Source organism: Camellia sinensis, chromosome 7 (assembly GCF_055761805.1).
Source record: "Camellia sinensis isolate YWXY chromosome 7, ASM5576180v1, whole genome shotgun sequence".
Classification (NCBI taxonomy): Eukaryota; Viridiplantae; Streptophyta; class Magnoliopsida; order Ericales; family Theaceae; genus Camellia; species Camellia sinensis.
Genome location: NC_138967.1, coordinates 167451194 through 167468139, shown reverse-complemented (window position 1 = coordinate 167468139; position 16946 = coordinate 167451194). Strand labels below are relative to the sequence as shown.

Below are 16946 nucleotides of genomic sequence, written 5' to 3'. Positions count from 1 at the left end.
AGCACACTAAAAAATTTCTTGGTGTATTTTTCTCAAACGTAACGCTCCAAAAAAATTTCTTAGTGTATTTTTTCCAAACGTAACACTCCAATGTAGCATACTAAAAAAATTCGTTAATGTACTTCTCTCAAACGTAACAACGTAATATTTTAAAAAAATTCGTTAATGTATTTCTCCCAAACGTAATACTCTAATGTAAAATACACAAAAAAACTCATTATTGTACATTTCTCAGACATAATACTCCAATATAACACACAAAAATACTAAAAAACTCTTAGTGTACTTTTTTTTCAAACGTAACATTTATAGTTTGAAATTATATATTTGCTCAAAAGTTATTAAGAAATTTGTGTACTTTTGAAATGGTTTGAAGAATCCTATATCCTTTTTTTGGAGTGTTGGAGTATTCTGTTTGAAAAAATATACTAAAGATTTTTTTGTGTGTTACATTCGAGTGTTACACTAAGAAATTTTTTTGGAGTGTTATATTAGAGTGTTACGTTTGAGAAAAGTATACTAAGAATTTTTTTTTTAGAATGTTACGTTTGAGTGTTATAGTTTTGAAACTATAAATTTGTCCAAAACTTACTAAGGAGTTTTTGTACTCTTTTTAAAATGTTTAAAAAATCCCACATCCTTTTGGAATATTTAAAAAATTACATATTTCAAGTCATTTTTGTAGTCTTTTTAAAATGTTTTTTAAATAGAAAATATTCCCATATAAAAATCTATCTTAAATTTGATTTACATAGATTGTGTACTTTACCTTTCCAGCACAAAAGAAAAAAGAGAGAAGGCAACCTAATAGAAATAAGTGTATAATCATAAATCAAATTTTCAAATAATATATTAAATCTATCTTTCCAAAATCAATGAGACCAATTGGTTTACAAAAAAAAATCCTTCGAACTAAATGAATCACCACTTCTCAAAATGAAATTTATAAATAAATTTTTCTTAATTTTTTATATAAATAATCTCCTTGGCAAATTTAAACGATGAACTATTTAAATCATAAAAATAAACCCAAAATAGGGCCCACCGGAGGGTACAACATGACTGGTTTTTCTGGTAAAATGGGCAACAAAATCAAAATCCCAATACTTTGAAGAAATAGTGAAAATGGCTTAAAGGCTAGGGATCTTTTCAACAGCACGATGTGGTGATGAGAGTTTTGACAGTAATTCTAGAAACTCTAAAAGTTTTACTAAAATTTTTACCAAATATGTCATATGAGTGTGAGACCCACACCATGTAAGTCCCATATGAATTCCACACCTATGTGAGATATTTGGAAAATATTTCAATATATTACTTTTGAGATCTCTAACATTTTCGTTTTAATAAACCTTCTGTTTTCACTCATCCATATTTAAGAGCTGAAACAGCTGCTTTCCAGCTTAAAAGTCCATTGGTATCTGGTATGTTCACAATTTAGTGGGTCATTGTAGAAATGGACTCCAACCTTTGTTGACAGTTTTTCCAATAATGCTACAGAAAATTGGCAACACTTCGAAAATACAAAACAATTTGTATGGGCAAATGCTAATGTGAAAATTGTTCAGATCCAACACTACTCGCGTTTCGTCCTCCTCTATAAATGTATGCATTTACATTCCTTAAAAAATTCTGTTTCTCAAACCCTGATGTAGACTCTTCAAGGTCAGTTTGTCTTGATGCTTTACATTGCCTTCAAAATTGATGTGAGAATATTACTAGATGTTGTGTCATAATGGCAGCTTCACCAACCTGAAAATGTCATTTCAGTATATATTTAGATTAGATGTATCCACGTTTGTGGTAAAATAAAATTGATGAATTGCACGCAACAGAGTAGGAAGTACCGAAGCCCAATCAAGGAGTCCCAGATTCTTCGCCATGAACTAATTTCTTGTGCAGTTGCTTTAGAAACCAGCCCTCCCATGATATTCTCAGTCGAAGACCCCATTTCGTTGACAAGTTTAACAGATTCAGAGAGTCGATTGAGCAGGTTTACCAAAGCAATTACTTCATTTCTTTGCAGGTGCAGCTGTAAAGACCGGTTACAACAACTTGAGAGAGAGATGAACTCACAAAAACTATGAACTGCTAATGGAATAAAAGCAAGATCTTAATTGGAGAGTTGCTTATTAAAATGAACAAAAGAAGAGAGAAAAAAAAGAAATTGCCAGAGATACAGAAACTCACAATTTGATCGGGGTAGTTTTGATCATTGACAGAGAAGAGGATCTTTAAAGCAGTACCGAGACCAAGAACCTGCAGCTTTCCCCAAAGACGACACTTTTCACATCCCACACAATCCATGAGGGCACTGCAAAATTTAGAATTACAGAGAGAATCAAATTAATATACAAACAACCAATTAAGACTTAATAAAATAGTTAAATAGAATTTAACATTTCACAATGAAATATTTCATTTATTACTAGATCACACGTCATTTCAAGTGATATTAAGAGGGCATTAATAAAAAATACAGTATTGGAGGTCCTGAAACACATAGGGCTCATTTTTCGAAAAGTATAGAAAACATGTTTAGCAAACTGTTCCCAAAAAACTATTTTGGAGAACTTTTTTTCTTTTTCTTTTTTTAAAAAATACACTTTTTAGGAAACAACAAAAAGTTGTTTTGTTTTGTTTGAAAACGATGTGAAAACAATGGCATTTTCAAACTTTTCATTGTTTTTGTTTCTAAAAACATGAAAAATGAAAACGAAGAAAAAGAGAACACAACCAAACAGGGCCATAGTAATCTGGAATTTAATTTCTTTCATTCATTAATTTATCTAAGCAAAAGAGACAGTAAAATATCAGAGAAACCTAATGTTTCTGAATTGCTTTTGAATCTGCTGCTTCAGTTCAGGTTCACTTTGGCCTTGCCACAATTTAGCTTCATCAAATGGAAGAGGACATGCAGCTTGCAGTTTGGGGTTGTAAAGTAACTGACGCATCATAGACTGTGCTTTCAGGTCCTCAGCATGGTTACCGGTATCATACTCAGCTTGCTCCAAGTAATCAGCTGCCTTTGAAACATTTAAAACAAAAACAAATAATCTCAGGAAAATGTCATTGTGAAAATAATAATGATTAAAAAACAGTGTAAGTACTCACTTTTGTCACAGCTCGAAGAACAAAGAGGAAAGTGAAGTACAAGTTTCTGACACGATCAGGGTATCTCAAAACACGATCGTGCATCAATTCAAGATTTTTACCCCACTGCAATTGCAGCAAAGGATTGTTAGATTCTTGTCAATCTATGAATGACTTATACAAATTGGCCCATCATCATTACTGAAAGTGTGATCCATCTACTTATCAACAGAAAATCATTGAATCAGGAGGCCAAAGGTCCTTATTATCTTTAATTAAATGGTTCCAAGTTCCCTATCTTGCAAATATGCAAGATACTGACTAAAAAGATAGGCCGCTAGTCTTTCATTAACTAGACAGAAATAAATTTTCGAAAAGCTTCCTAACAAAGTTAATCTTCTTAAACTTTTTACAAAAAAAATTAGGGTGAAGCTCCAGGAAATATATCTGTTAAAATTGATGTATGAAAAAATAGAGAGAATGAAATATGTATTGATGATTGATATTATTGATTCATTTTCTGTCTATTACAAATGGTTTCTTATATAGATGTAGGTGTAGTGGATGGTGTGTAGTGGATGGTGATAGTGGTGTAGTGGGTTAGGTTTAGTGGAGTAGGTGAGGTGGTAGTGGTGTAGTGGGTTAGGTTTAGTGGAGTAGGTGAGGTGGTAGTGGTGGTAGGTGATGGTAAATTCTAACAGCCCCCCGCAAACTCAAGGAGGATAGAAACTAACCAACTTGAGTTTGAAGAGAGGAACAAAACAAGAAAATACATAAAAAAAAAAAGGATAGGAGACACTGTATGGTCGTGTCAGACCGTTGGTGAAGACACTGTATGGTGGTGTCATAACGTTGTAGAGGACACTGTATGGTGGTGTCATAACGTTGTAGAGGACACTGTATGGGGGTGTCATAACGTTGTAGAGGACACTGTATGGTGGTGTCAGACCGATGTAGAAGACAGTTTATGGGGTCATGTCGGACCGTTGTAGCAGACAATGTTGTGACAGTTGTTGGGACAGTTTACGGAGTCTTGCTGGACCCTTGTAGAAACTAACCGGAATCAATGTCGGGACAGTTTACAGAGTCTTGTCGGACCCTTGTAGAAACTAACCGGAATCTATGTCGGGACAGTTTACAGAGTCTTGTCGGACCCTTGTAGAAACTAACCGGAATCTATGTCGGGACAGTTTACATAGTCTTGTCGGACCCATAAAGGAGCTAACCGGAATCAATGTCGGGACAGTTTACAGAGTCTTGTCGGACCCATGAAGGAGCTAACCGGAATCAATGTCGGAACAGTTTACTGAGTCTTGTCGGACCCTTGTAAAAGTCGCACCCGCAAAAGGTGTGCCCAATTTTTCAAAAGGCGTGCCATCAAAAGGCGTGCCCAATCCATAAAAAGGCGTGCCATCAAAAGGCGTGCCCACTTCATCAAAAGACGTGCCCGACAGAAAGCGTCGAGCCATCAAAAGGGGCGCCTGACACGCGGCGATGCACGTGATTGACAGAGCGCGTGTCGGCCTTGTCGTCTCTGTCTTTATAAACCAAAGCGAAGTCTGAGGCTTGGAAGCATAACAAACCAGTTGAAACCTCTTCGTTCTCTGTAACATTCTGTAACCAACCCTGCTCTGAAACACTCAGCAACCCAAAAAACATGGCTTCTTCTTCCCGTTCAGCTACCCAGAACATAGCCTCTTCTTCCCGTGGTCTGCTCACTCTCTTTCCCGACCTCAACGAGTCAACAAGAGAGATAACTGGTGCGGTGGCCTGTGAACCTCAACCAAACACCCCTGGTTTTGCTCCGTTGAACTTTCCGATGCGGTCGGTGGAGCAAAAAATGGCAGTGCAAACGGATATTGAAGCTAATCAGTATACATTGAAGTCCTGTGTTGAAACCATGACTGCGGTCACAAACTTGTCGAACCGGCTGCAGAGTAGGACAAATGAGGTGCAGCATTTAAATGCCCAACTGGCTCTGCTCCAACGCATGTATAAGGATGCGCGAGCAGAGATAAGTGTGCTGAAAGCAGAAAATAAGGAGCTGAAGCGGAAGGCCACCGTGATGTTCCGATTTGGAGGTCCTCCATATGCTGCAGTGGAGGAGTATGGGGGAGTGAACATGCTCGGTGGACAAGGAAACACGGAGACCGGACTGGCACGGGACACCCAAGATAAAAGTAAGAAGAAGAGACCTGCAGTAGAATAGAGAAGGGAAAAGAAAAATCCCACTGTGGGTGTGGTTGTTTTGTTTGTATTTTTTTTTTTTTTTTTTTTTTTTTGTGTAAAATGGTGATCGGTGTGAGGCCCGAAATGAATAAAATGAGTTTGCAGTTCGTCTTCTTCCTCCGTGTTTGTTTGTTTGTTTGTTTGTTTTTTTTTTTTTTTTTTTTTTTTTTTTATAAGAAAATAAATAAATAAATAAATAAAATAAAAGAAAAGAAAGAAAGTGGAGCAACGGGTGAGGTGCAAAAGATGATGATAATGTTTTGTGAGTGGAGAATAAAGAAAAGAAAAGAAAGGGATGGTGAAAAAAAAGTAATAATAATAATAATAAAAATAAAAGAAAGGTGCACATGGGTTGGAAAAGTGAAGAAAGGAGAGAGAGAACAGTGTAGAATAAAAAAGTTGATAAAAAAATTGGAGGAAGTGGGTTGAATAAAAAAGGAATGTGACTGTGAAAGGGGAAAGAGGCGAGAGATGAAAGTGCATTGGTGAGTGGGATCACGTGAGTGGTGTAAGGTTAGTACTCCTTCCCGTTATCAATTCTGGTGGTCTGACCCCCAGCATCGATCAATGCAGAAGTGACTGCCAGTGCTGCTCCTGCTGAAATTGCTGTTGAAATGCTTCTTCCTTTGTAACCATGCTTCTTCCCGTTATCAATTCTGTAGTCCTCTTTTTTTTTTTTTTTTTTTTCACTCACTCCCCGATCTCCAATCGTCTCCTACACAGATCAATTTTTGCATCTGTCTCTGGATCAAAGGAGATCTATGGATCCTTCAGAACTTAGGTATTTGGAAGATGATGATACCCCAATGATGAAAACGATCAAGGGTGCAACCACTGGAGCTGTTGATGGTACCCCAAGAGGGACTTTATTAAAGGAGCTGTTGGTGGTTTCGTTGCTGGTGGAGCGGACACCACAGGAGGTGGCGCCGCCGTGGGGCTGGTGGATGGAGCAGGAGTTGTCGGTGACATGAAAGAGAAACTTGCGTATGTTGCCCTTGATTATGAGCAGGAGTTGGAAACTGCCAAGAGCAGCTCTTCAGTGGAGAAAAGCTATGAATTGCCAGATGGGCAAGTGATCACTATTGGGAGCTCAATCCTAGCTTCTCTCAGCACCTTCCAGCTGATGTGGATATCCAAGGGTGAATATGACGAATCTGGTCCAGCTATCGTTCATCGGAAGTGCTTTTGAGCTAGGTGAATACGTGATTGGTGATCAAGTACTTGGTAGCAAAAGAATACACCAAGATGGTGGTAGTGAATCGAACGGAGGAGAGAGTGGCTGCAATCCGTGAGGAGTGAAGGTGTGTGTAAAAAATTCCAGCGGGCAGCGAAGGCAAGGTTGCCGGCCGGCTGCCCGCCGGTGAGAAAAAAAACAAGCCTAAATCTTATAGCTCTGATACCATGTTAAAATTGATGTATGAAAAAATAGAGAGAATGAAATATGTATTGATGATTGATATTATTGATTCATTTTCTGTCTATTACAAATGGTTCCTTATATAGATGTAGGTGTAGTGGATGGTGTGTAGTGGATGGTGATAGTGGTGTAGTGGGTTAGGTTTAGTGGAGTAGGTGAGGTGGTAGTGGTGTAGTGGGTTAGGTTTAGTGGAGTAGGTGAGGTGGTAGTGGTGTAGTGGGTTAGGTTTAGTGGAGTAGGTGAGGTGGTAGTGGTGGTAGGTGATGGTAAATTCTAACAATATCAATTCTTTTCACTTGAGCTTGATGATCAACAAAAAAAACCCGCTCCCATATACCTTTTTATTTATTTATCTTTCATAAGAAGTTAACATGAAATTAAACTCCACCAAAAGCAATATATTAATCTAGGCTGTCTAGAGTGGCATCACATTAAGTTCACAACTCATAAGGAAGTTTAAAAGAAAACAAAAAATGTTGTGTCGAAAGGAATGAGTCGGAGTGAGAACCAGATTGGTAGATTCATCAAGGAGATAATCAGCAGCTATGTGGATTGAAATTGAGGAGTGAAGACCAGATATTAATTTGTATAAGACTTTTTTCTCCTGGCAAATCTCCCCCGAAGAATCTGCACCAAGAAACATAAAAACTGTAACTCGAAATTCCATCAACAACAAAAGGACATATATTAAAGGTTCACAAAGCCACTATATAATAATAAAATGTGACTAGAAATAAACTACTATATAATAAATAATAAAAAAAATGTGACTCGAAATTCCATCACAACAAAAGGCCATGTATGCACAAAACTACTATACAATAATAAATAAATAAACCAAGTCAGAGAGCTATAACATGATACTAAGCAAAAATATATAAAACACAGTCAGGAAAAAAGCATCAATGAAGAGATGGCTAACACAGTTATAATGACAAAATTAAAATTTTATTTTTTGAGCTGCTAATCATGGCCAGTATTAACTAAAAAGTAGTAGGGTCTCCATTGTATCTACACCCACTTTATTGTTGAGGAATTAGTCCTGCCTCTGTAGCATGACCACTTCTACACCAGTGAACTATCATGTTAAAGATCTAATAAGTAAGGTGTACTTGTTCTTCAGCGGCATCTAAGGATTTTGACACCCTCTGTTGAACTAAGGATTGTGTTGGCTCTACAAAAAATAACCTCTAAGATTAAGCAATTTAACATCCTTTTGATTACATTGGTGGTGACACACAGCGTATTCTAAACTCACATTTTGGACAATTTTCTGAATATACAGCATCCCAAATCCTTCTGGCGGACGGACCAGCATAGCCGGTATAACGTTCAGGATTCAATTGAAGATTTACATATGTCATCTCACCTGCGGATAAAATTCATCAGTCAATCTCTGTAAAGTTCTCTCAACAAGCAATATATTCAAAGGAATGAACAAATTTCATATCCTAGAAGGAAAATATGGCATTAAGGGAGATTCATAATCAAAATCAACAACACCTTAATTTTTACAAATGCAATCTTCCAAGATCACATTAATCTCATGAGAATTATAAGATGGCAATTTAGCTAACAGTTGTTTATGTTCTTGAGGATCATGCAACTTGTTTTCCATTAAAAAATAAAATAAAATCTGATTCGTGGTTGTCTGATCCTTAGTTCCAACTTTGCTTCTCGAAATGGCAAAACAATTACAGATCAGAATCGTCTGGCAACCAACCAACGAAGAACATATTCAACATCATTAAGGGATAGAGGCAATTACTGTTGTCTGTCTCATCATCATTGGTCCAGGGGTTATCTACTTCCATCCAGCCTCTAAAAGCTTTACTGTCTAGTGTGCGGTCAACAGTAGCCTGTGGCTTTCCCTCTTGACATACTAAATCATCAGACGGAAGACCGCGTGGTGGCTTCTTAAAAATTTCTGGAAACTCAGTTTCTGGACATTCACAAACACTGCAATCGCGCAAGCGGCACATACCATCTTCAGGCCAGAAAGGGCAGTCACACCACAGCTTTACCTGCCAAAGGGAATAAATACGTTAGCTTCAATGAATCACAAACAAGTGATCCAATATTCTAAAAACACAATGTTTCCTACAGAGAAATACTCCATCTTTAAGTTTAAATGGCAGAGAATGCGAGTGGACACCTTTTCTAAGACTAGGAATGTTATCCAACACGTGGCATCAAGAAAAACTTTGGGGTAGGACACATGAGAATGATATAAATGCTAGATCATAGGACTTGTCTCACAATTAATAACAACAAGACATGTGAAGATGAACCTGGCTTCTACCTTGAACACCACAACAACTACAATATGCTAATTTTGTTTTCAGCCTTGTTTTCAATTGCAGTAAATGGAGAAATTAGACAGATGATCCATTTTCCTCTGTTGATAAACCAAACCAAACCAAGCCTTAAGTCTCATCAAATGGGGTCGACTATATGAATCCTTCTTCTTCACGCAGCTCTATCAAAGGCCATTTCGTTAGTCAAATTAAGTAGATTCATATATCTATTTACTACACTAGCCAACGTCAATCTAGGTCTACCCCGTCCCCTAATACTTCCATCTACCGTCACTGCATCGCATCTCTTCACAACTGCCTCTGTTGGTCTCCGTTGAATATGACCAAACCATCTCAATCTATTCTCTCTCAACTTATCTGCTATCGGTACTACTCTTATCTATTCCTGAATATACTCATTCCTAATTCTATTTTTTCTAGTCTTGCCACACATCCACCTCAACATCTTTATCCCAGCAACACTCATCTTATCTATATGTTGTTTCTTGATTGCCCAACGCTTCGTCCCATACAACATCGCTGGTCTAATAAGCATTCTATAAAACTTTCCTTTTAGTCTAGTGGTTACTCGTTTATCACACAGTACCCCAGACGCACATCTCTACTTAAGCCATCCCGCCTTAATTCTATGAATCACATTTACATCAATCTCCTCCGCCGTTGTGATAATCGACTCTAAATAACGAAAATGTTCACTCTTAAGTAGTTCTTGGTTCTCAATCTTCACTTTTCTTTTACTTTCATTGTTACTGTTACCAAATTTACACTCCATGTATTCTATCTAGGTTCTGCTTATCCAAAATCCTTTAGATTAAAGTGCTTCTCTTCAAATCTCTAACTTTGTGTTAACTCTATTTTCCTCTATCATGTAAATGATTGAATCCAAAAAAATTGACCTTGCCATAGATCCTCATACTATTCATTAACTTCATTAAGCTTAAAAGCATAATGTACTAACAAAGGTGTCGAACAATCCCAAAGTTGGTTTGTCTATGCCTATCAATCCTATTAATTGAGGGCATTGGTTCTGACATAAGTTGATTGTTTTCTCTCACACCATGTCATGACACTACCTTTGAATCAGGCAAATATTCCCAACACATGTTGGTAATCAACAATTACCACCTATAAGGGTTCGGTATAATCGGGTAGAATCATGGGCCAATCCCTTGACAATACCTTAAGTTCATCTAAATTCACATTTACCAGTTTTTTTTGTTTTTTTGTTGGGGGTGGGGGGGGGGGGGGGGGTGGGTTGTTTGTTCACTGCAGACTGTCACAAATACCTTGTGTTCTCCTTGAAACTATTATTCCAGGGAAACCAACAAAAGCACATTGAAGAAAATTATAGTATATTGAATATTCTACGATTAGAAAAAAGTAACATCATGACCTCGAATCCAATCCAAATTTCTTGTCTACACCGAATCCCCCCCACCCTGCCCCCAAACACAAGGGGAAATAGAAAGGAAGGAAGGGAAGGGAGAAAGACAAGGGAGTTGAACTTTACCAAAGTTTATTTTGCGAGCATAGTCAATCAGAAACTAGTGGCTCAATTGAGATATAGTAGATGAGATGTGTTTCCGTCTTCATATCCTAGGGCTGAAGATGCCTACACCATATTGGGGATTTCAGAAATTATTCTGCGAGGCAAAGTGCTTTCAAAGTTTTTTCCCCCCTCTTGACCCAAGGAAATGAGCTTTACAAATCATCAAATGGTTTTTGACGTATGTCCTCCATATCATCAAGAGTTGTCATCTTTAGAAGCATGTATTTAATCTTAGAGATCACCTACCTAGAAGCCGAACCACCTAGTCAAAGAAGAATGCTCAATAAGAATCTTATATTTGAGTAGTTTTATTAAATCCAACTTTTCCTAGTTGGCATTTTGCATTTTTGTCCCATCTTTTTTAAAAGAGTTTTAATTCCTACATATTCAGTTTTTGCTAAATTCTCTTAGGCATAATCCGCACCAGCTTTGTCAATGCATGTTTAATGAATCATAACAGGTTATCAAGTAACCAATGACTTTTGGCAGCTGTGCCAGAGAGAAAAACTATGCTTTACAAAAGCATATTAACCATTGACTAGAAAGAGCAAATATGGCTTCTGCAGAATCAACAAGTCATTAAAAAGGAATTAGAACCCAACAATTCAATTTATATATCTCATCAATAAGCAGGTATACCTCCAAAATGACAAGAAACAACATCAATTAAGCAAATAATGAACTCATTCGACAAAATTTATAAAATTCAACACTAGAAAAATGGGATAATAATAAAAAATAAGTGAAACTTGGTGATCATTAAAGAAAATTCATCCACTTCAAGCCAATGACAATTTGTACCAGACCTTGAAATATCGGAAAAATGGAGTTGTGACAAGCTCTTGGAGCAAAGGATGCAGCACTTCTGCATTAATACTGTCTACCGTCTCGTAATCACAACAACAGTCCTCTACCATGCCTGTATATTTCCGTGAATCCTGCACCAAAACCAAAGTTGAAACCAAGTCATTCACTACAACTTCCAAATCGCTTATATTTCTTTGTATTTCTAAGAGGATCATTCTTGCGTTCCTTATATTTATTTGTACTTCTAACCAAATCATTAGTTTGGACCTTTTTGTAGACCATACAGTACAAAATCAATAGTTAATTCTAAAACTTCAACCAAATACCAAACCCACAATCAAACCTACTCTAATTCATCATGTATAAATAGTAGGAATTCCATGGAAATTGAAGCAACTCTTTGTATTTTTCTGCCTACCAAATGAAGTATCCTTCCAAGGATGGACCTAGAGGGGGGTAACATTTTATTTATATATGCAGTGATACTACATGAACCAATTAGTATACCAACATATATTATAATATATATGTATTTTTTTGATAATTACCAATATATGTTATAACATTGTCACTTCAAAACTATGGACCCCACCCATTATACAAATTATAAAGACTCAAAGCCTCTAGGATTATATCATCCATTAGTACACGAATTGGTATATCAATTAGTGTGTATATCTTTATTCTTATATATATATATATATTTCATGATATTTTTCACATTTTATATTTATACATTTATTAAGTGAAAGCCTAAATTGGTTTAGTGAAGCCTTCTTCTCCTCATGCCACGTGACAACTTTATATATATTAAAATAAAAAAATTATTATACACAGTGTAAGTAAGCTATGAACCAAGGCTTCGGTTTCATTAAAAGCATAATTATCACTTAAGTAACCTATATATTATGATAATAAATTCTTTATTATTTCTTTTTATTATTGTGCAATTCGCTAGTATAAATTATACTTTCCTTTTAAAATTTTTGTTAGTATATATGTTGGCCTAGAATTCTAAGTCCGTCCATGCATCCATCATTTCTACGGTGAATTCTTAGACCATTTTCTAAGAAGATGAGTGAACAATTAAAATGAGTATCAAATTCCAAACAACAAAAATTAGTTCCAATAATCATTTAAAAAAAAAAGAAGAAGAATCAATTACAATTATTCAAGCAAAGTTCTGGTCAACTAAATTGAAATGATAATGTGACTCCAGAGAGAGAGAGAGAGAGAGGAGAGAGAACCTTAGAACAGGTGCAGGGGTTGTGATCATTGAAGAAGAGAGAGATCTTCTTCGGGGAATGTCTGGAGGAGACTGCTGTAGCGACTAACACAGCGACCACCGCCCCCAAAACCCATCTCCACCTCTTCCAACTCCGATTCTTCTTCCCAATCTCCGCTTCCACCATCACCATATATCAAAAATTCAAAACCCTTGGATGAAATTCTCAGAATGTAATGTGCATACATATAAAATAGAGACACAAGTCGATACCAATTATACACAATATAGGACCGTGATTGCTGGTTTTGTGTTGAATTGTTAAAAAATTGTCTTTGATTCAACACAAAACAACAATACAGAGATTCAGAGAATATGAAGAATACGTAGACCAGACAAGACAAGCCCTTTTTTGTATCTTTTTCTGGGATGCTTCGCTTTCGTGGGGGTTGGAACTTGCAAACGGTATTTTGTCAGGGCCGACCAATCGAGGAAGGACACGTGTCAAGAGATGGACACGTGTTCAAGCATTGGTGGAGTGGTGATTTAGAGCACTACATTTGAAACTCTAAAAACACTACTAATGAGATGGCAATGTAAACAAAAAAAAAATAAAAATAAAACAAAACAAAGGCCAAACTATGACATGAGTGGTGGAATCCACATAATGCCACATCATTAGTGGTGCATTAATGGTGTCAAATTAGTGGTGTGAAGCATTTTTCAGCATTGGTGCATCAAAAATGCTTTAGAGCTCTAATATAAGAGCTCTAATAGCTCTAATAGGAAGGTGGGACCCACCCTGATGTGATGTTTGTACCTTGTTTTGTTTTGTTTTGTTTTTTTTTTTTGCTTTGACACATCACTAGAGCTCAAATTAGACCTCTAGATTTAGAGCTCTCTAGCATTCCCCTTGGTGCATGGTTGAAAGGGATTGACGTTGGTTAACCAATAGGAATTTTAGATGGATCCATTTAGCTTTTTCTTTATTTTTTTGGGATTTTTGGTGAGACCCCATTTTTTGGACCTTTTTTTAAGATAAAGGACAATTCAATGAATTCTTCTTCAAAAAATACTTGAGTAAGAGAAGCCCAGCTCAATAAGGACATTCTATAATTTGTTTTTTTTTTGGACCATATTGCCCTCATATATATATATATATCATATATTTAAACAATCTCAGCTCATACATAAAACAATCTTGAAGATGATTTACAAAGTGAAGATGATCTGCGAAATCCATGAAGACGATCTCAAAGTCTGAAGATCTCACTACCAACGATCTCATCCTTGGTCAACAATACACGATCTCGCCATCCAAGATCAACACTCTCAATTAAATGAGAGATTACGTTGCAAAGCTGTATAAATCTGTTGTTATTTTTGATTTGTTTTTGTTGATTTGCTGAGTTCAATAAGGTGTGTGCTCTATTTTTGTTTGACATGATGAAAGTAAAATTTTACTCTGGTTTGTGCTCTGTTTTTGTTTGACAGAATGAGAGTAAACTTTTACTCTGGTTTGGGCTCTGTTTTTGTTGATAGAATGAGAGTAAAATTTTACTCTAGTATGTGCTATGTTTTTGTTTGATAAAATGAGAGTAAAATTTTACTCTGGTGTTATCTGTTATGTTTTCTTAACATGCAAGTAAAATTATACTTTATTTCAGAGTAAAATTTTAATGTATTTCAGAGTAAAATTTACTCTGAATTGAAAGTAAAATTTTATTGTGTTGTTGAATATTTGTCTATGCAGTTTCTGATTTATTTTCTGGTAAAATTTACTCTGAATCTTCAGAGTAATCTTCAGAGTAAAATTTACTCTGAATCTTCAAGTAAAATTTTACTTTATTTCAGAGTAAAATTTTATTATATTTCAGAGTAAAATTTACTTTGAATTGAAAGTAACATTTTACTGTATTGTTGAATGTTTGTCTATGCAGTTTTTGATTTGTTTTTTAGTAAATTTTACTGTATTTCAGAGTAAAATTTACTCTAAGCTTAAAGTAGAATTTTACTGTGTTGTTGAATGTTTGTCTATGCATAAGAGAATAAACTTTATTTTTCATTAACCAGAGTAAAATTTTACTGTTGCGAAAACAGAGTACATACTAGATAAATGAATTATAGTCAAATTTTACTTTAGATTTATGAACAAACAAACAAACAAACAAAAATTCTTGATTTTTTATTGTAATATATCAATTTATCATTTTTTTGGACATATATGAAGTTATTTTATCTCAAATCTGAAACTATTGATCTCAAACATGAGTTTATAGGCATTAAATCTGAGATGGTGATGGATTTCAATGGATGATTTCAAGATTTCGATTTTGTGGGATGGATCGAAAATGGAGATCAAAAGAGTTTAGGGCTTAAAAAGAGAGAAAATAAAGGGAAGAGAGAGGATACCAGTAATGTGGAGATAGAAAGGGAAGAGAAATGGTTCAGCAAGGGTTTTAGATTATATAAAAGGGCATTTCAGCCTTTTAATCATATTTTTTTATTTGAGGGACTTTTAAAACTATTATTTTATTTGGTGGGCTTCACACAAAAAAGCCCCCATAGAAGGGGCTTTTCACCAAAAATCCCTATTTTTTTACGGAGTATTTGGGGTGATTTAAATAAATATATTTTTGAAAAAATTATTTATAAGTCTTCTTAGGGAGACTTATGAGAAGTTTGTTGACACATTTACCCTCAACATTAGTTGTTAATATCATAGATAATAGTAAAACCATATATAGGAAATTGAATATTACCATAGATCATATCTATATAAACGTATGTGTTTGGTAACGTTTACGTTTTCAGTTTATATTTACAAAAATTTTATAAACTGGTTTTTGTTTATTTTTAGAAAAACATAAACTACAAACGCGTTTGATAATTGACAAAATGTTTAAAAAAATTTAAAAATATATAAAAAAGAGTGAGAAATGGCAAGTGGTGGCAAGTGGCGGCGGAAGACCGTGGTGGAAAGTGGTGACGGTAGGTGGTGGGTAGCTGGTGGCGGTGGGTGGTGGCGTGTGGGTGGTGGTGGTCGGTGACGGTGGCAAGTGGTAGGTGGTAGCGAGTGGGTGGTGGTGGTGGTGGCGGGTGGTGAGTGGTGGTGGCAGGTGGGTGGCGGATGGCAGGTGGTGGCGGGTGGTGGTGGGTGGTGGTGGTGGGTGGGTGGGTGACGGTGATGGGTGGTAGCGAGTGGGTAGTGGTGGTGGGTTGTGGGTGGTGGGTGGCGGATGGCGGGTGGTGGCAGGTGGGTGGTGGGTGGGTGGGTGGGTGACGGTGGTAGCGAGTGGGTGGTGGTGGTGGTAGCGGGTGGTGGTGGTGGCAGGTGGGTAGCGAATGGCGGGGTAGTGATGGGTGGTGGCGGGTGGGTGGTGGGTGGGTGACGGTGGCGGTGGTGGTGGTGGTGGTGGGTAGGTGGTGGTGGTGGTGGGTAGGTGGTGGTGGTGGTGGGTAGGTGATAGGTGGTAGCGAGTGAATGGTGGGTAGTGGTGGTAGGTGGGTGGTAGGTGGCAGGTGGTAGGTAGTAGCGAGTGAGTGGTGGTGGTGGTGGTGGGTAGGGGTGGTGGGTGGTGGTGGCAGGTGGGTGGTGGGTGATGGTGGTGGTGGCGGATGGGTGGCAGGTGGCTGGTGGTAGTAGGTGGCTGGTAGGTGGGTGGTGACTGGTTGTGGCAAGTAGGTGGCGGGTGGTGGTGGTGGTGGCGGGCGATGGATGGTAGTGGCGGGTGGTGGTGGGTGGATGACAGGTGGGTGGTGGTGGTGGTGGTGGTGGTAGGGGTGGTGGCGAGGAGTGGGTGGCAAGTGGGTGGTGGCTGGTGGCTGGTGGTTGCCGGCGGGTGGTTGGTAGGTGGTGGTGGCGGGTGGTGGTGGCAGGTAGGTGGTGAGTGGTGGCGGCAGGTGATGGTAGGGGGTGGGTGATGGGTGGTAGTGGCGGAAGACGGTGGTGGAAAATGGTGGCGGGTGGTGGCTAGTGTTGGGTGGTAAAAAAAAAAAAAACTAAAAACTCAAAACGGAAACACATTTTTTGTATTTTCATTTTTTGGCCAAATTTATAAACTGAGACCACTGATTTATAAATCAAAAATTTTACCAAACAAGTTTTTATTTGAGTTTTTAAAATTTTTGTAAATATAAACAGAAAACTGAAAACATAAGTGTTATCAAACAGCACCAACGTAACGTGACACTTACATAAACGTAACGTGACACCTATAATCTATGGTAACTTGCAATTTCCTATATAGATCGTATCTACATAAACGTAATGCAATGTGACACCTATATAAACGTAACGTGACACCT

General features: G+C 37.2%; 1 protein-coding gene across 1 annotated transcript; it reads right to left on the bottom strand.

Annotated features, from left to right (window-relative positions):
* Nucleotides 1–1341: 1341 nt before the first annotated feature.
* LOC114316603 (endoplasmic reticulum oxidoreductin-1) lies at nucleotides 1342–13082 on the bottom strand. The gene is made up of 10 exons (XM_028263300.2): nucleotides 12661–13082; nucleotides 11413–11544; nucleotides 8508–8763; nucleotides 7998–8108; nucleotides 7248–7366; nucleotides 3115–3219; nucleotides 2824–3026; nucleotides 2191–2314; nucleotides 1848–2032; nucleotides 1342–1752 (listed from the first exon to the last, which is right to left on the bottom strand). The coding sequence occupies exons 1-10, from the start codon at nucleotides 12829–12831 to the stop codon at nucleotides 1731–1733; spliced, it is 1428 nt and encodes a 475-aa protein (XP_028119101.2). The 5' UTR covers nucleotides 12832–13082; the 3' UTR covers nucleotides 1342–1730.
* Nucleotides 13083–16946: the final 3864 nt, after the last annotated feature.

Bases quoted from the DNA above. Each gene is read 5' to 3' on its own strand.
- LOC114316603 (XM_028263300.2), bottom strand. From the start codon at position 12,831: ATGGTGATGGTGGAAGCGGAGATTGGGAAGAAGAATCGGAGTTGGAAG. The intron at 11,545-12,660 runs GTTCTCTCTCCT...GTTTTGGTGCAG, and splicing joins ACCCCTGCACCTGTTCTAAG to GATTCACGGAAATATACAGG. The intron at 7,367-7,997 runs GTGAGTTTAGAA...TTCTTGGTGCAG, and splicing joins TTCAGAAAATTGTCCAAAAT to ATTCTTCGGGGGAGATTTGC.